Consider the following 20,345-nt stretch of genomic DNA (forward strand, 5'->3'; position numbering starts at 1 on the left):
ATTGCAGTGAACACTGACCAGTAAAACCACAAAAATAAATGTCCAGTAGTTAAAAGTAGTTAATTTTCCTGTCTTCCTTTGTATCTATAATTAAGCTCTGAGGACTTTATTGCCCTCGGGCAGAGTGCCTGTCTCTAGCAGTTGCACAAAGAATCACAGAACCATTTAGGTTGGAAAGGACCTTTAAGAGCATCAAGTCTAGGCATTAACCAAGTCTGACTGACTCCAACATGCACATTCTTACTGTTCCCACATCCTGCACTTCCTAGTTTCTTTTCATGGCCCATTGCTTAGCAATTGATTTTACTTCACACTGTGAATTATCCATAAATAAAAGGTGGGCAATAACATTTTAACATAAATGGTCAGTTCTTGTGATTCTCTATTTATTCACTCAATCAATAACTTACAGTTGCAAAAAGACCCTGCAGCCAAGAGTGAGCAGTGAGAGATAGCAGTGATTGTCACAGCATCCTGTCTATCTTCCTTTCTGGATTACTTCTACCTTAAAATATCAACTGGCAGGCCCAGAGTCAATTGGCCTGGATAGGTGTTCCTGTATTCATTTCTACTGATACCAGAGAAATCATGATCTCAAAAGTCAGCCTCTTACTTAGGCAAAACTACTGCAGCAGACAATGCTGGCATACCATGTGCTGGGGTGTTGGCAGAGAGGAGCTGCTTCAGGCTGCAGTAAGACTGCTTTTTAAGTTAATTGCTTCTTCTTTGCCACTACAGGATCATGCACAGCAATTTATGCCATCATTATGTGTTGGTTATTAGAACTAAAACCTTTTGCCACTGGAATAACTTCCATTTAATTTGAAGCATATGCGATGAGCTTGAAATGCAAAGTGTATCTAAAAAACAGAAATTACTGTCACTGGGAGTTAGTGAATGAGGGAGGTAAGCTAGTGATGCCAAAATTCCAATAATCTATGCTTTAAATCCTTGGTATGATGACTTGTTAATTAAAGTATCTCACTTTGAGGCAATATTGTCCAATGCTAAGAATCTCGGGAAAAAATGATAAAGAGAATGTGACTGAAAAATTGGATGAAAGATAACAAGAGAAACATCATAATATTTTATGAGCATATGACTTTGGGGAGGATATTTTTAACTGATAAAAAGGTATCGGAAGCCCTGATTCTGCAAAAGCCCTGTAGTCCTTCAAGAGAGAAGAGAAATACAGAATAAGTCTGGATTTAGAAATACAAAATGTATTTTTTAATGTTGAGATTCTCTATGCCTGTAAATATTTTTCCTATGTCTTTTCAGAGACCCAAGTTCTGACAAAAGTAGTGGGTTGAGAGAAAAAGGGGGGTTTTCATATTAAATTCACACTTCACATTAAGTTCTGCATTCCTAGAAAAAAACTTTTAAATATATGGTAATAGATCCTACCTATATTTTTGCTGGATCTCCTGCACCATAGAAAAATTCCAGCACCTAAATATGTCCTAACCTTTTGTCATCAGTTGAAGTGGATATGCATGTTGAAATAAATTTGATGTCCATGTCTGATGTTACCCCATCAATTCAATACCATTTGTTAAGTCCTTAAGAAGATCCATACATAAAACCCCCTCACATATATGAATAAAAGAGTGCTAATTAATATACATGTCTTCTCTGAATCATTACTCTACAATTTTAAGGTCTGTGTTTGCCTCTCACTAGAAAGGAGTTTATTCTACTGAATCAAATATTATAGAAAGAAACACAAGTATGGGCTGCCAAGACACTTTGGTACCTGAATTTTCAATAAGTTTTCACAAAGTGCCCATAACAATCAAATATGTCTTTCAAGTGAAATCATACTCAAAAGAAACCTGGGGAATATTGTGAGTTTCAATGGTGTCTAAATTGCAATTGAAAAGCACCAAATTAACCATTTTTTTCATCACAGACAAAGTGGGGTAGGATCAAAGGTTCCTTCTCTCTCATGTAGTCTCCACAGGTCTCAAGAAATTTAGAAAAGCACAGAAACTTAAGTTGTCAGTGAAAGCATGTGATTAACAGCAAGTCTGTGAAGAGCAAAACCACAGAAGTGTGGCCCTTCCTGAAACCTTTCTGTATAAAGACATGTTTTAAAACAATGGAATTTGAACTTGTGCTTAGACTGGAAAAGGTCAAAATAAACAGATATATAACCAGCAAAGTGAAATAACAGAAATATAACATTCCACATTTTGTGCTCTTGCCAAGGTTGACAAAAGAAGTGGATTTTCTTTGTATTGTACATATTTTTGCATAACAATGTTAGTGTGGCCACATTTCTAAAAGTCACTGTAATTTTTTAACAATTTCTTTACAATGCTCTGAACTATTCTAGTGAGACAAGCCTTTCTGCTTTTTTTTCTCTTTTTTTTTCTCTTTTTTTTTCTTTTTCTGTAAAATGGACTATGGGGATTCCTGCTGAATGAGTGATTATTTCCAGCTGTGTTAATATTTTTTCTGAAAAGATGACAAGGAATTGCTTAGATGTTGTGTTTTAACTGTCCAAAACTCAATTTTAATTTTTTAGAGTTGTCTATTATTGGTTGCAAAGAAGTAGCAATTATACTGTGGGAAACAAATAGGAATGGGAAAGAATGGGAAGGAGCAGCCCTGAAACATTTCTGTGATTCATGTATTTTTCAGGAGTCTTTCCTTAAGAAGGGCACTTCTAATGAAAATCCTTCCCTTTTTAAAAAAGTGCAGGACTTTATGCCATATTTGGTTTTAAACTTATCCTTGTCTCTTCCCCCACAGTGAAGCCACATGATTTGAATTAAAGAAACAAATTACAAAGCAATAACAGTATTTTTTAAATGTCGTTCAGGAATATGTCTATTAATGAGAATAGCTAATGTAAAGAAAAAGCTTCACATAACAAAAAGGCTGAACTCCAAAACAATTCCTTATCCATTCAAAAAGTAAACTTATATAAGCACCTATTTACTATGGATAGTACTATCAGCTCCAGAGAACCAAGATTTTAATTTGAAATCCTGTGGTTTGTTTTTATTTCAGGCAGTGTTTATCAAAACAGACTGTTCCAAGTAATTATTTAGTCCACAGATTTTTGCATCCAGTGAACCTTTAGAGTCTCCACTTCCAGAGATAAATGGAACCTGATCTGGACCTGAGCTCCAGATCTGGTTTAGCTGATCTGATCATTCAGAGAACTGTTGGAATTTGTTCCAAATAAAAATCTGCTCCAAGAATTTGTTCCATTGTTCCAGTTGTATTTGCAATAATCTTTATTTGGGTGAAGACAAGGTGTTTCACCAAGTGAAAGGAGTTGTATAAATGCAGTGGAGGGATCCACAGTCAGGTAATATCCTAACATTACCCAAATGCAATCAGTGGTAGCTAGATCAATATTTATCTTAACAATAATTATCTGAACAGTTGTCTGGATCTCAAGAGAAAGTAGCAGTGAATTATCCCCATTAATCCCATGAGGAGACATACCTCCTAGCAAGGAAACATGATTCAGAGTTTTAGCCTCAAGAGTATTGCATCAGAAAAACAAAGACTTTTGTATCAGAGTTAAAAATTTATATCTTCAAAACCCCTGCAGTACTTTTATACAGCACAAAAGGGAGTTCCTCCATGCCAGTTTTCCAGCAGTGAAGTTCCCTCAGGAGTTAAGTGTATGTTTTGTGTACAGTCTGTTGCTACCTAGTGCATGTATCTAAGCTACACTGAGATCTCCATTTTAAGCAAATATCTACTGAACTCAGTGGTAAGACCAGGTACATTTTGTATTCAATGAATCTGGTTCAATGTACAAGATAATTTGCCCTTTTAACAATAGCTGAAACACCTGTGTAAGTTCAAGTTCATTTTCTGGTCATGAGTTTTCTTGAACTCACTTCTATTATGAATGCATAATTAGCTACATAATGCTATAAGATGTAGTTTTAACCTTTTAATTGCAAAATGAAAGTAGTAATTTCTGTAGTAATTAGAGAGAGGCAATAACTTTAGGACTAGATGATTTGTCTAGACTGGGGGAAGGAAAAGAAGACTTAGGGTTTTCCATCTACTCTTGTGAATCATTAAATATCCAAACAATAAATTGGTTTCCCCAAGCCCAGTGAATGCTTAAATATCAAGAGCAAGAAGAGACACAGTGTAAATGTGTAAATATTCAATGCAAAGAGCAACATTTCCAACACAAGGAATTAAGAGAACCCCAACCCATGCTGAGGCTGGTACCTCTTCTGCAGCTGTGTTGGCATCTCTTCCCTGTGAACTGTACTGCTTGTAACAATTCAGGTGCCTTTTCCTTTAGCTGTTGAGGGTTTCATGCAAGGATTAGGTCTCTGGTGTTAAATAGAAAGTCAGTCATTTAAAAAGCAGGGTTATTCTGGGAAGCTGGTCCCTAGCATGTTGCAGCTGGATCCTCTTTCCCCTCTCACACTGCAGGTCAGCTACATTCCTGCAGTACAGCTCAAAATAATTGGTAATGCTTGGCCAGAGTGATGGGCTGAGAGAGAGAATAGGACAGCTGGATGAACTTCCACAGAGGGTCAGCAGTGTTAAACTTAAGAAAGAGAAATTATGGTTATACATGAAAAATCTGGGGCACAAGGAGAGAGGGGAGAGAGCAATCACAAGGACTGCATTATACAGTCCATTCTGATGGGAAGAATATGAGAAACAATCAAAATATATAAAGTCTTTTAATTTTTAAAAATTATTGTATATTTACTTACTTAAAACCTACTTAGTAAGAGGAGGTCATGCAGTCAAACTTTTTAACAGGGCCTGTAGCAATAGGACAAGGGGCAATGGTTTTAAACTGGAAGAGGGCAGATTTAGATTGCATATAAGGAACAATTTTTTTATGGTGAAACACTGGCACAGATTGCTCAGAAGGTGGTGGATGCACCATCCCTGGAAATAGTCACAGTCAGGTTGGACAGAGCTCTGAACAACCTGCTCACTTCAGGGAGTTTGGACTACATGACATTTAAAGGAGTATTCCAACAAAAATTATTGTGCGATTCTAGGAATAAGAGAGAAGTGAGGAAGCTGGAAAGTGAAGAGTCACTTGAAAAGGAAGGAGAGGGTTAAGGCAATAAGAAGAACACAGACAGGAAATGAAAGATGAAACTCAAGGACAAAAGGACCTTTAATTCTGCATCAATTACAGAGGTGTCTGACTCCTCAGGGGCCAGCCTCTTCAGTCAGTGAGTAAATATCCACCATTCCTGTCAAATCATCTGCTACCCTTATCTGCTGATAAGATTCTACTAGAGGTGGGGGAAAATCGCTAGTTTTTATTTGCATTTGCAACTTCTTCAGAAAGTGGCAAAATTACCAAGGGTGCCAAATGACCCACACATCAGGTGTGCTTGGTGCAGGCAGGGAGTCTGTGTAAGTTCAAACCATGTTTTTTCAGCCACTGCTGTTTAGACTATCTGCAGATGCAGCAATGAAAGACTGTCTATATTTAATGGGAAAAATGCAAAGAAACCAGATGGATTCCACCAAAGCTAGGTAAAACTTCTCCTTCCATGCATTTTTTGACTTGTGTTGTGCAAGAGAGCATTGCGAACTTGCTGGCACAGATGTTTCCTTTTACGTGTGTGTCTCCAGTGGTTTTTAGTCTGACATGTAGCTGTGTTAGCAGGACCTCCTGGAGTCTGTGTCACAGAGCTGACTCAGCTTGCAGGCAAACACTTTTCCCTTTTCACCAACCCTGCAGAGTCAGAAGGAGTTCCTGGAGGAATTCTGCAAATTTCTTGACCCATGCCCAGAAACACAGGTTCTGTGGGCTAGATTGCCCTTCAGCAGTCCTGTACCCCTGCTCCTTTCTGTAATGTTGATGTCTTTTGCAACCACATCTCTGCAAGATTTTTCAACTGTTCTTGCAGTTATAGCTTAGTTGCCAACATTTCACCCACTTGCATGAATAGTTTGTTGCTCTGCTGCCAATGTCCACCTTATCTAACTATTCAGTGGGTACTGAACTGAGTGACAAAAATGCAGAGCTGAACTTGTAAACTCTGGTGAGGCAATCCAGTTACCAAAGACATGCCACATGCCTGCAGTATGGGATGCTATCAGAGCTTTTCCATGAGTTCCCAGTATTACATGCATATTTCTGTGAGCTGGATATTAGTGCCAGCTTTCTGCATCTGTCAGATGCTAATTCAGAAACAAAAATAGAGATTGTCATTCCTGTCTAAAAGGCTGTGGGACACTGGCAAGGATTCGGGGAGCTGTCTGCCCCACTATGAAACCCTGTTTAAGAAGGTAGAAGCAGGGTCCTGATTAACTTATGGACAACCTTCTGCCTCAGCAGAGAATGCAAGGGCATCTGGACATATTCAACCCTTGAGCATGCACATCTCTACTAGACTGCAGCAAAAGGCAGGGCAAGAGAGGTCCAGGTTCATCCCCATGTGACAAAGAGGAACTAAAGGTCAGTATTGCCTGTAAGAAAGACCATGAACTCCTGTCTAGATAAAATCAGCATTAAACAGCAGCAGTCCTAGGATGCTTTTCATCTGTAGGTCTCGGAGCACTACACAGAGATAAGCACTGCAACTCTGAGCACAGAGCTCTGAGTAATAAAGCCTTTTCACAGACATATTTCTAGTGGATCTTTGTTAAAGTCACTTCTCTCCACACGGCGTCAGTTTAAGATTTACATGCAAAGTAGAAGAAGGAGGGGAGGCGGCTGCCTGTTGTTGTTACCAACCCAGTGCTGACTGCCTCTGCACTTCGCAGTGTGTGGTTTGAGCTGCAGCCGTGCAGCTCTCCCGTAGCCACCACGATTTCCTGTTGCACTCATTTGAAAAGACAATGTTCCTGAGGAAGTTATGAAGACAGCAAGTAAGTTGCTGCCCTAATTTCTATGTGTTTGGTTAAGAGTGCTTTCTTATTTATGCTGGTTAGAGCTTATTTACGGTGCTTCTCAAACATTTGGAGGGATAAGAAGCTTTTGCTTCCAGAGGACATATGGGCAAAACTGTGTATTCTGCAGTCCCCTCAGCATGTTGCTCAGAAACAGCTGCAGAAGATTCAAGGCAGCTCCTTTTTCACTGGTGCTGAAACTGTGAGGGAAGTGACTTAAATATTGAGTTGCAAGACGCTGTTGCAGCTGTGATGTCAGATAAGAAAATGTAACTATTAGTAAGTCTGCTCTATGACTGGAAATGCTTCTTAAAGGCAGCAACTGAAAAAACCGGCAAAAAGCAATTTCACATGTTCAAGCCAGCACTATTTTTTTTTAAAGTGCTTAATTATTTACGCCTTCAGATGGGCGCTCCCAACAGTTGTGCAGTGTGTGCTAGAGTGCTCCCTCGCAGTTCACAAAACAGGGTTCTCACTAGGAAGGATGTCTGTACCTTTTTGCTGACAGCCATGGCTTCCTGCCTTTGTTTGGGGAGATGGTGCAGTGGAGGGAAGCAGCAAGTTTGCTGTCTGCCTGATGAGCAGATAACCTGCACAACTTGCAGCAGGATCAGGGGACTGGTTTGACTTTGCCTGCCCTCTGTGTCACGACAGCAGTTGTTTTGCTGGTTACAGCTCCCCATGTTTACAGGGGGATGGACACAGCTCTCAAGCACAGGGATTATCCAGAGAGAATATTAGGTGCTATCCTTTTTTTTCTGGGCACACAGGAAATGTTGTGGGAAGAACTGAGTTGCTAGGCAGTTGTTTTGCTGGTAATGCGGGAATGAAGCCAACACAGAACAAGCCACAGAGGGGCCGTTCTTCTCAGGCTGCAGAAGAGCAGAGCCTCAGTGTTCTTTGCACTCCCAGCTTTCCTCTGTGTCTGAATGTCTGGAAGCCCTGAATGCCATGTATCACCACTTCTAAAACTGATAAATCAATTGTGGCCCTCTTCTTTCCACTCACACAGAAAGTTTTAATTTCTTTAACATGTGTCTGATCTGTTTTCACGTTTCAGTTTATTCAAGCAAAACTTCTGTTGTTACTTCTAGGAAAAGCGAGATTTGGAAAAGGAAAATAAGCCATTAACTTGAAAAGTGGCAAATGCAAAAAAAAAAAAAAAAAAAAGAGAGTAAAAGTTATTATGATCTAGTGTGTGAAATAAATAATAGAGAAAATAAATTCTCTAGTTGTATGCTCATCAGTGATACTTCAGGTTTTGCTGCATGTAACTTTAAGGATTCATTCTGCTTAAGGTTAAGTAAAGTAAAATACTCCCCTAAATACACTAATTTAAATGACATGTGAAGGTCCAAGACAATCCCTGTAGTTTATGTGAATAATTGCTAAATGTAGAGACTTATAATGGTGAGACTTACTAACCTTAGTAATAGGCACTAATATCCATTTCTGAGACCAAGTAGAGAGAAGTGTACAGCCCTTGGACATCATACTCTATTTCAGTGAACTGTGAGAGGTACTTCAGCTGCAGAATTAGGCATACAATGCCAGACAGTGGGAAGCAAGAAAGCTGCTCTTCAGGAGAGTCACAGACACTATATGGACACTCTGAGTCTGATGTGAAGAAGAGAGAATTCCAATTCCACTGTTCATCTTCTCTCACCTGTCTCCTGTGAGTCTCTAGAAGGGTTCATGAAAGAGAAACTACCACTAGGTTTGGTGCTCATGGGCATCACTGCTGACAGTGCCAGCAGGGTCTCATGGTCAGAAAAGTGTGGAGAAGAGGATCTTGCACCCTGAGTCAAGAGTGCAAGATCCTGCTGCCTGGTGGCAAGCTTTATTTTAAAGGATTATCGTAGCTTAGCACTGGTGGTGCCAGCCCAAATCTCGGTCAGTGCCAAGCCTGGCAGTGGTGTGAATGGTTTGCCATGAATGCTCAGGAGAAGGATGAGTTTCATGCAAAAGGGATCTCTCATTCCTGCTGCCTTTAATGCATAAGCTCTTTGGCAGCCTGAGAAACCAGAAGCTGGGTGTCACCTTTCACCATTACTATATGCAACTTCCTTCATTTGCTTTGATGTGCTGCAGTCAATATTTCCTGAGTAGTGCCATCTTTTCAGCTCATGTTTGTTAGTTTCAATTTCTGCTGTCATAGTAGCTGAATATAAAACCTTATTTTCTTCACACAATAATTTAATTTCTTTCTTTCTTCATAAATAAGTCAATGTAAGGGATTGTATTACAGAAGCCCTACTAAATAATAAATAATGCATTTGGTCTGCCACATGATTCTCTGCTTGTCTCTTTGCCCAGTGCTCCTCTAATTCACAAAATAGATTTTGTATCATAGTGCATGTAAGTTTAGATTCTTTGCTGTACCTTTCATAAAACTCATGCCTGCTAAGAGTTTATACAGAGCAGTATCATACAGAACAACAACAACAAAAATATCTTTATTTGTTTTACAAAGTCTCTCTGAAGTTTTAGTTATGTGATGTGGTTGTTTTTGGTTTTGTTTTTTTTTTTCTTTTCTTACGAGATAATGACGTTTGGAGTTGGTAAGCCCCCTGGCTCTGTCATGTACAGATTCTGTTTTGAAAGAACTTGCAAAAGTGTTAGAGGAGCTCAGAGTTCAGCCATTCTGTGTCTGTTGTGTGCCTCATCTATGTGAAATCCACCCATAATATCTGTGTGCTTCAGGAGACCAAATAGCTCTGCTGCAAGGGGTCTAGAAAGCAGTTTGAGAGAAATGTTTTTGTACCACCTGCTGTTTGAACTATCCAGGTGCTGAGAGCTTGCAGGGGTAGCTGCAGCCAAAGTGAATGATTGTTTCTCTTCAAAAGCTTCTACTACATCATCTACATGTGCATTATTATGCTCAAACTAAATAGAAAATGGACCTAAAAAATCCATCTGGTATTGACAGTATCATGAGTGATTCTTCCCTAAAACTCATTTGATTCTTGTTTATCTCAGTGACAAAGGTTCCACCAAGTCTCCTGGGGCTTCACAGCAGCAATAGCAGTGGGGGGAAATCAAGACATTAGTAGAACATGACAGAGATACCTATGACAAAAATGGATTGTGAGAAGATGGTAAGCCACAAGCTTTTGACACAAAGCCAGAACAAAATGCAGAGGAATATCTGGTGTTCCTTAAAAGGTTCAGTCTTGAATATGCCATTAAAGTGATTAATAATAAAAGATATCCTGGCTTGTGAAAAGGCAGAGGTGGGGAACATGGTGAAGGGGCATACACACTATGAATGGGAAAACCCCCAAACTTTGCAGAAAATGCAAGCAAGCAAATAAAGTGGAAATAATCAGTTTTTTAGGAACTTTGAAATTGCAGAATTATCTGCGGATTTTTCAAGGTGAGAGAGGAAGACTGGTGAATGCAGAGAGAAGAGGTTTGAAGAGTAAAGGCAACAACTTCTGCAGACTGGTGAGTTGAAGTACTGATCAGTGTGTAGAAACCTGGCAAAAACAGTGTCAATGGGGAAATGAGAATTACGTGGATAGTAACAGGCAGTGCTGTGGCTGAGGTGTATCATCTTTTGTGCAAAGGCAGCTTGATCACAGCGAACAGAAATTGTTTAAGGAAAAAATGAGGGATTGTACAGGGGAGGTGTTCTTGTCTTATGCAAGGTCTCCACAGGGGGAGAGATTACCAACTTTCAACCTGTGGTTTACAAACCCCTGGGAATGCATGGACTAATGGGCACTGGAACAGGGAAGTGGTTTCAGCACCAGCCTGGCAGAATCCAAGAAACATTTGGACAACACTCTCAGGCACATGGTATGACTCTTGGGGTGTCTTGTGCAGGGCCAGGAGTTGGATTTGATGATTCTGATGGGTAATTTCCAGCTCAGCTTATTCTACAGTTCTATGATTCTAAATCCATGCAGCACCAGTAAAAAAGTAAGTTTCACTGTCAGTGAACTTAGCATTTGTGAATGGTCTTGAGAAAGCAGAGAAGAGGATTAACAAAAAAAGGATTGAAAGAGTGACATGTGTTGCAGTTTAGTTCCACCTATAAATGACTTAAGCAGATCTGTTAGATCTTGCAACTATCCCTGGATCCTGTAACAAAAGTTGCTCTAATAATACAGACCTAGTGTTTGCCTTCAATCAAAAATGTTGCTACCAAAGCTTTTAAAGAGAAGGTATTTTTCAATGTGTATCACCAGTACCTAAATTGGGGATAGACTAAAACAATGCTTTCATCATTCTCCAAGTCATTTCAGGCATCGGTCTTGCCTCCATCTCCTTCTCAACAGCCTGACAGGAGGCCAAGGACCTTATCCAAAGACTGTTGCATTTACTGCTGACTCTGATAGAAATACAGTAGTAATATCTAAAATACTGCTGACTTGTGTGGCGGGATAGCATTTGTTAAAATACTCTGCCTTATTTAATTAACTTGTATCATTTAGTGTTATCATAGTTTTAATTTTGCCATCTGCTGCCCTTAGATTTATGGGCAACAGTATGGTGTCCCTTTTGAAAGCATTCCTTGGAATAGTTTTTGCAGTGATGTCTTGTGAGGAACAAGGACACAGGGTACTGAAATCTTGTTAATCCTCGCATAAGCTGAAGTGTCTTCTGAGAGGTTCTTAAAAGCAATAAAATGTCCATAAAGCAGATTGGTAGGAGGAGCACACACTGGATGAAATGCACGGAGGAGAAGAAATTGCACAACAAAAAAACCTCAGTGAAGTGCTAAGAATTAAGTGGAAGTAGCTACCTTCCTTTTAAGCTTCTCACTTTTAAAACTCCCTCTTCAAGCAGAGGTGTAGTTTTGCTGACTTTGTCCATCACCAACTACATCCAGAGCTGCTTGCTGGTTGTCTGTGCCATAGCATCCCTTTCAAATGCTGATGATGCATTTCTGCTCTCATTTCCTCCTCTGCACACACATCTATCACACACAAACACCCTATGGTTGTATTCTGGTGAATCCTCCAATATAAAAATAACAGGAGCTGCCGTGGGGAAGGAATTAAGCCTAAAGTTCCAAACAACAATAAGAATTTTAAAAAGTGATGCTAAGGGAAGTAAAGACACTTTAGAAAATGAGAAACTCAGCCTTTGTTTCTGACTGTGGTTTTCAAAGCAATAATGGTTTCCTTCCCTCACTCTTCCCAGCACATTAGCATGTATTTTCCCCAAAATAGCAAATTATGATGACTAGAGTACAGAGAGAGAGCCAAAGGATCTACTAATATATATTCTATGCATACCAGTGGTGGTTATGTCATAGAGAAAAAATGCCTGGGATTTTTTTTCCCAGTTTTTATAGCAATAACCAACAGAGGTCAGGGCATTTCCTAAAGATTTAGTGACTGTTTGGAGTTAATATCCTTTACCTTACTTATGGACCACCATTTGCTTCCATCCAATCATTAATCTGCTGGAAAGACTCTGCACAACAGTCACCATTTCCTATGAAATAGCAGCATAAATCAGTAAAAATGGTGTTTGGACAGCTACCCTGCTTGTAAAGTACACGTCATGTGCAAGAATAAAGGCAGGAAACAAAAGTCTCCTGGACATAGGACTGGCCTGATTTTTGTGGGACACAGCCCTGTCCTTCTGCTGGACATTCAGGGAAAGAGGTTGACTTTTTCTAACCCCTGATCTTTTCAAACCCCCTTTTACATAGCAACCTCTTCACTCAGTGTTTCATAAAAACAGAATTCAGTTTTGTTGTAATTTAAAGAACAGAACATTATAAAAGGTTAAGCACAAAAACTCTTGTAAAAACTCTGTTTTCAGGCCAAGAGGTGTCTTTACTCCTGCAGGAGCTTTGATGCTGTAAAAGTGTGCCTTTCCATCTTACATAAACTGCTTGGCACTTTTCAAAATGATGCTGTACACACTCATTAATTCAGTTTTCCAAAGCTCCTGGGGCAGAGCTGGAGGGGAGCAGAGAGGGCCATCAGTTCAGAGGTCCCATAGCACAAAAAGTTTGTCTGAGCAAACACCCAAGCAAGGCAGATGGTGAGAAGGTGAAGGCATGACCCCAGAGGAGAACATCCAAGTAGAGTGAGGAGGAAGCTGCACAGAGAATGTGATTACCCACAGAGGGGCAAGGAATGGTGAAAAAACAGCCAGGCTTATGAGAAATGGAACAGAAAAAATATAATTGAAAGAGTTAGTCTCAAGAAACCCCCATGAAATATGTGCCCAAATGATAGAACTTCTGGTATGTGCCTGAATATTTTGAGCAGTTATTTCTTACAGTTTTGAATAAATATTTCTGAAATCCAATTGTATGATTTTGCTATTATTATCGTATTACTTTAAAGGCTTTTGTTTAGTTCTTCTGGACAAAATCCAGATGAGATTAGTCATGTGTATTTAAATCCTTTGTTTTGGAAATTATCTTACACATGTGAAAGAAACACATCTCTGGTGAGCAGTATTGCTGGAGGTGGCTAGGAAGAGAAACCCTGTGTTGGTATTCCTGCTGGCAGTACTCCTGAGGCCCCAGCCAAGAGACTGAGATTATACAGACACAGGGTGTTAGAAAGAGTCTGCTTTTGGAGAAGGGCTTTTATTCTCCTTTCATTCCCTGCTTTTAAGCCTGGAAGCAGAGCAGATGCCATAAGAGCCACACGTCCTGCATCGGGACTCATGGCCTGGCACTGGCACCTGGAGAGGCGCATTTGGCTGGAGGCCAAGTGGTGTGTAACACCTCCATGGGGTTCTGAGACTTGGTGTGGAACACCCATCTCTCCCTTCTTCCACAGGGCCAGGAACCAGTGAGATCCCATGGCTGTGGCTTGGGGAGACAGGGAAAAATGCATATTATGAGTTAGAATATGGCAGGAAATAGTATTCTGAGACCTTCAAGCAGCATGCTGTAGCATGGCAGTGTATTCTGGCACTGTCCTGGCTGGATGTTCTATCTGTGTGTTCAGGCAGCACAAGTGTCCACTCAGACTCTCCTTGGGTTTAACTGACCATTTCCTGGAATTTCACATCAGTTACATCAGGAGGAAAAAGCTTTTGACAAGCATTAAATCAAAGATAATTAAACCCTGTAAACTGGAAATTCTTTTTATTTGTTTAGCTGTGATGATCATAGGGCAGTTCAGTGGAAAGTCAGGAGGCATGCAGGAAACAGGCTGCTCTGCTGGGCCAGGCTGGGGCCATCACTGGGCTGCAGTAAGCCCTGAGGAAGCAGGGAAGTGAGTGGCCAAAGCAGGGAACAGGCACAAGCTGAGCCATGGGGCAGGACACTGAGCTGTGGTGCAGGGGAGAGCAGAGGGAGAAGCTGGGTGGGAGATGAACTGAGTGTGGTGCTTGTGTGGATTACTGGAGTACAAGTCCCTCCTCTCCTGTTGCTACCTTAACCTGTTAGTGCTTCTGGTTTTATTTTTGCTGTGGCACAAAAGGAAACACAGGGTTCACCAACTCAGAGGGTTTCTAATTTAGGTTGCACATTAATACACGGAGCAAGTAAGTGGCTACTTAGCCAATCGTGGCAGGCACATTCTTCTCTCTCAGGATTTTTTCATACAGGAGCACAGAGGAAAGAAAGAGAAAACAGTTTCTGTTTCTGCTCCTTGTTTTTCCCATGTGGAATGTGTTTGGAGAATTGTTTACCTGGGGTGATTGCTTGATTGGATTCTGGTGAGGATTGCTTGAGCCTGATGGCCAGTCAGCTCCACCTGTGTCTGGACTCTCGACAGACTCTCAACAAGTTGTGAGATAGATATGGTAGTTAGAAAATGCAGGTATGTAATTTTAGTATCCCCTTTAAATAGTATATTAATGTATTATAGTATAGTTATAATAAATCCTTCAGCCTTCTGAACTGGAGTCAGACATCACCATTTCTTCCCACTGGGTTCACCTGCATTTACAGTAGCCAAGAGGTGAATGTACAGTTCATTAGCTATTTTGAACAATATTTTTTATGGGTGTTCTTAGTACACAATATATATTATAGTAACTTACTCTGCTTTCCCAATGACTATGCAAAAGCCTTGTGCAGATGAGTTTTTGGGCTGCAAATTCACACTCTGGCTACTGCACACTAAGTTACTCACTGCAGACAGACCTCAGCTTAAAGCATCAGCACTCCTTTGCATAGATTAAGTTAATTTGCTTGAGCTTGTAGTTCTGCTGTGATCAGGCTCAGCTGCAGTGGGTAGCTCTAAGTGGTTTCAAAATAGAAAAACAACTTGTTGAAACTGAATCCATTTCCATTGGTGGTCTTGGCAACGTTAGGTTTATGGTTGTAGCTGATAATCTTAAAGGTCTTTTGTGACCTAATTGATTCTGTGGTTTTGAATTAGTTGTGTCATTGTAGGTGTCCTGTCAGATGAACTTTGGCAGCTCTTGAATGGAGACACACAAAGGCCAAGTTCCAAGCCTTTCTTAACTCACATTCAGAATACCTGTCACACGTGAGATACAATTCTTCCACCAATGTTCAAGCAGTATTTTGAGTTTTGGCTGGAGCAATCTGACATTTTTGTTTCCTAAGCTCTTCTTACTTTTTTGTCAGGGAACTTTTGGCTCACATTGTCAGGACTTGAAGAGGTAACTGTGAAGCTGAGGGAGGAGGCATCTTTCTTCAGCCTATTCTCTGTTTGGCCCAAGCTCCTGGATTTGGAGGACTTGCAGAGCTAGAGAGCAAGAAAGCTTCTGTGGAGACAACCAGTCCCCCCTTCCTCAAACTTATGGAGAGCCATTGCTTGGAGGCAGTGTTCAGGGGGAGGGTTTTAGTGGGATAAGCAAGCACCCAAAGCAGTTCCCTGTACTGAACTTAGATGGAAAATAAAGGTTAACTTGTTGGAATTAATCACAGTTATAAAGGCTGAGATAATTAACTCTGTATTTAATTTGAGATCATATCTGTCAAAAGGGAAGTTTCACCTGTTAATAATTTCCTGCAGTGTGTAAATGCTGAGACCAAATTAAATAGTGTGGTAAAAGTAAATGCTGAGGTGAAGTGGTAAAAACACACAGTATGTAATGGAAATGGGCTTCTGGTAGCAGGAATTTATTTTGCCATGGAAAATGACTGAAAAGGCTTGGGATGATGCTATGCAGGGCTGGAGTGGGACTCAATGTTTTTTGAGGGTCCCTTCCAACACAGCTTATTCTGTGATTCTGATGAGTCCAACTTGATCAGCAGTATGAATGGAAGTGTAACACAGGGATTAATTTCTTTTCTGTGTAGCCAAAGGGACTTCCCAAGTTCAAATATCTTCTATGCAAATTGAAAAATTGCTACCAATAACTGACCAGAAGAAAAAGAAGAGAGTCAGAGAATGCAATATGTATGTCTGAATTAAGGATCTTTCTGGTCTCCACTCCCTATATTTGTCTTGCAAACCTTGTGCTGTGCAACCTCTGGTTGAATGCACCACACCAACACAATTATACTGATACTTCAAAACTCCACATCAGAACTGCTCCAACTGTGAATGAGTTGTGCAGGTGTCCTGGCAAAAACATGCCAGGTTTTAGGACCTGTCTATCCTATTAGGAATGTTTGGTGGGTCTAACATCACCTAGTGAAGTTATGAGATGGATTCAGTGTTCCATGACAGAGGCTATGGAGCATGCTTTCCAGAGGGAAAACATTTGGGGTAGTACAAAGCAATATTCCAGAGGTAGCATTGAGTATTGTCTCAGGTAGATCTCAAGGGCTTGATCTTGGTTTAGGGTTTGGGCTTTGTCTTACTTCATTCCTACTTTTTTTACTACTAGGAGAAAGCCTAGTAGTAAGCCCTGTACTGGGCTGTTATTTCACAGTCCCCAGGTCACCATACTAAGATTCTGGAGTTCCTTGAGAAGTGCTAGAAGCTGTATTCTTCAGGTATTTGAGAGAATGCTGAAGACAATAATGTCAAATTTTATGAAATCACTTCTTTTTTTTTTTTTTTTTTTTTGTGGGGGATTTACTATGTCACCAAGTAAGTTGCTTCTAGATGTACCTTTTGTGTTTCTTTGAGCCAGAGAATTGGATCATAAGTGAAAATATTATAGAGCTTTCAAAAAAAGGTAGTTTCTTTTTCTAATTTCAGCAGTGCTAAAGAAGATTGAAGGCTAAACTAATTGTTGCCATCATTGTTTGTTAACTAAAGTCATACTGTATCTAGCAAGATGCTTATGTAACACTGTCTAAAATGTGTTTGTACTCAGAAAAGGTCGTAAGTAAATCACTTTGAAGCTTAATCAGTGGAAGTACAGGACAATTTCTGAATTTCATTATAAATCTAAATGCAGTGAAGTCAGCAGAGTTACTTGAGATTTACAGTAGAGTAAGTGTGTGCAGAATATGGCTCCATGATTTTAAATACTTTATCCACTGTGCAGCTATTATACACTTGTTAACAACTTGCACTGAATAATTGTAAAGAAGAGACTCAGCATACAAACCCATAAAATACTAGCTATAGGACAAAAAATGAAAACTTTCACATTATTTAATATATAAAAATGTTTTCTAGTGTTCCTACAACAGCGAATGTAGTGTTCCTACAACTAGTGAATGTTTTATGTAGGGATTACAGTAAATAGTTTTGTATGTAGGAGATTTTGGAATAGGACATAAGAATCCATAACACAACTTTATAGTTGTGGTTATCTTCTTGATCCATTATGTATTTTTGTGAGCTGTAAAGAAAGACATAAATCCTTTGGAGGAGGAGCAGCTCTCCACAGGAGCCTGGTTTAAGTTCCTTTTGAGCTAGTTTAGATCCCTGGGTTTGCTGGTTTGTGTGTTTTTGGTAATCAGATAACAAAGCACTTTCACCACCTCAGATCAAGCAGAAGAAAAGGCAGGGCCGTTTGCTTCAGGATATAAATATGCCATAAATCATGCTGGGGAAGCAAAGTCAGCAGGAGGAGACTACTTGCAACACAAGTGGTCTGTTCCTTTTCTGGAGCAGCTGAAAATGAAATATGATTTGAGGTGTAAAACAAATCTTGCACTTCTGTATAACTGCTTATGAAGAACACAGTAAAAGGTAAGAATTGAACAAAGAATAAAAATCACAGAATCACAGAAATCACATTTGGCTTCACAAGACTTATATGCAGGTCTGCGTCAAAACTTTCACAGGAGTCTTGGAACTTAGATCCTAAGCCTGCTTTTTCAGTACTAAGAGGAATGATGTAAAATGTAGAAGAGGGGAAAGAAACCAGAAAGCTAGTGGTGCAATAGACATGTAGTCCATGTAAAACAACATCTCTTTCTTTGGATTCCTGCATGGCTTTCTCTAGATTGGACCTATAGAGTCTTACCACTGCTGAGCAAACTGCAGCTCCTGCCTCTCTGAGCTTCCTGTACTTTTCACTGATTTGTGTAGAAAAAATGCTCCAAACCTGGCCCTGGAAGTTAAAAATAAAATGACAGGAAGGTTTTGTTCAGTGGTCTTGTTTTGAGAGATGCTTTCGGCTGTGCAAAATTCCAAGGAGTGGTTTTTCCTGTTTATTTTCTAATTGTGAACTTTACAGTGTGCAAATATGGGAGGTGCAAATATATGAGGTAATTTTTCCTGCAGAAGCATCATGGAACAGGCAGATAAAACAGCACAGGAGTATTTAGGAGTGTTATTTAAAGGTAAAGAGTTGAACAACACAAGTGACTGTTAAATTCATTGCCAAACACAACAGCTTTTGTGCATGCTTCAGAAAATAATCATAGAAGTATTTTTGTGAAATCTGTTTTGTTTGTATGTTTTGTTATCTCACTACAAATAAAAAAAAATTCTCTTCCTTCTGGGAGAATTTAGTGTGACAACCACTTTTTGAGACAGGCCAATTTGGAATACAAGGTGCAGCTGTGTACCCTAAGGAGGAAAGAACACTGTTCCCAGGTATTTCCTGGCCCGGGAGCACTATGACTCCCATCAAATAGCCCTCTGCTCCAAGGGAAGAGCTTGTCCCTCTCTTGGCTGGACACTTTTCTATGCCACAGTGGCTCTGCCAGGCAGCAGGAGCAGTGCTGGGGTGCTCCCTGGCAGGCCTCTCCAGCAGGAGAACACTTGATGCACTGGCATCGAGGTTTCCCACATCAAGATGCCCATTTTGCTTTCAAGTTCAGCAAAGAAGCAAGTGAGGAAACAGCCTGGCTCGGGCTGACTTTACTCGTGATGGGGCTCTCTGCCTGCTGGCTCAGTCTGCTGCCAGGCCACCCATGCTCCAGTGGGCATCCAGGCAGCACAGGGGGAACTCTTCCCCTGGAAGATAAGTCTGGGAGACAGCTGTGGGGAAGCTTTGGGGCCAGAGACTTTGCCATTAGCCAGACTCCCCAGGACCCTGTGCAGCTCAGGGAACAGGTTATCTGTTGGAACACCTAGGGATCCACCTATCTCAACTGAGAACAAGGCCACATCCAAACTGATCTTGATTTATTTTCTTTAGGAAAAAAAAAAAAAAACAACATAAAAAAGTGTTATCCCACTGATGCTAGGCATCAATAAGGGCAATAATAATGCAAATCTAGGAATGGGGGGTTGAACATTTATCCCTGTCTTCTCTAAGATTAGTCTAGTCCTCCTACGCATACAACACTTTCTATCAGTTACTTGATAGGCCATCATTATGAATTACCCAGTGATTTGTTGATTTGGCATGTATGCAGTGATTCCTCTGGTAAAGAAAGCCAAGAGAATTCATTTCTGACAGGAAGTTTCTGAATATCTAGAGATGGAGTGCCACTAAAGATGTATTCAGATTATTTCCTTGTGAAATGGGCAGAGATATTTTAAAAAGTCTTTTTTTACTAGGCTTAATACTGTATTTTCAATGCTGACATAGCTTATGGAAATCAGTTTGAATTTCGTTAAAGGTCTGAGAGATTTGTTGATAGTGATTCTTTGTTTTAATTACTGGAACATCAATCTGCATAAGTATATGAAATTACTGAAAACAAAACAAAGCATAAGAGCATCAGACACTTGGGTCTTGTCTGCGTGTTCTGGTGGCAGGGCTGAGTGTAGTGTGAAGAACATGACCAGAGCAGCTGGTTTCTGTCAAATGGCATCGTGATGGCATAAAGGAGGGTGCACTGGGCCCTGCTGGCTCTATCATTCATGCTCTGCAGCTCAGCTGATGTAATTTCCTCTGATGGTTCTCTCTCCTCTCTGCAGTATCCTGGGGAGCTGCACGGCATTGCCCATTCATGCTGCACTTGATGGATAGCAAAGTGAACAGGAGTGCACCATCCAAAAAGGCAGCAGTGCTGCCTTCCAATTAATATTCCTATGTATCCTTTAGGGGAGTTCTAGGGGTAAAAATCACCAAGTCTGGAACTTGTTACCTACCAAGCCTGGAAATCGTTACTTTACAGATGTGGCAATGTTGATGTAAGGCCTTGTGGCTTTGCAAAATAATGCCATCTGTCCACTGGAAAACAGGCTAAGATTAAACACACAACTCTCTTTACAGACCAGTCGCTATGTGTCAAGGGCAGCATCTTTTGTTCACTGACCTGTAACATGATTTGTAAA

General features: G+C 40.3%; 1 protein-coding gene across 2 annotated transcripts in view; it reads left to right on the forward strand.

The window, feature by feature from the left end:
• The first annotated feature begins 6,713 nt into the window (after positions 1–6,713).
• The window catches only part of CEP85L (centrosomal protein 85L), a 134,808-nt gene continuing 121,176 nt past the window's right edge, over positions 6,714–20,345 (forward strand). Inside the window, exon 1 of one of the 2 annotated variants that reach the window (XM_021540854.2) lies at positions 6,714–6,840. In XM_021540854.2, the coding sequence (XP_021396529.2) occupies positions 6,828–6,840 (13 nt within the window). In that variant the 5' untranslated portion in view covers positions 6,714–6,827. Of the gene's footprint in view, positions 6,841–10,261; positions 10,309–20,345 lie in introns of those variants that run through there. The other variant, XM_021540855.2, reaches the window with a different exon arrangement.

This window comes from Lonchura striata, chromosome 3 (genome assembly GCF_046129695.1).
Source record: "Lonchura striata isolate bLonStr1 chromosome 3, bLonStr1.mat, whole genome shotgun sequence".
In the NCBI taxonomy this organism is placed as follows: domain Eukaryota; kingdom Metazoa; phylum Chordata; class Aves; order Passeriformes; family Estrildidae; genus Lonchura; species Lonchura striata.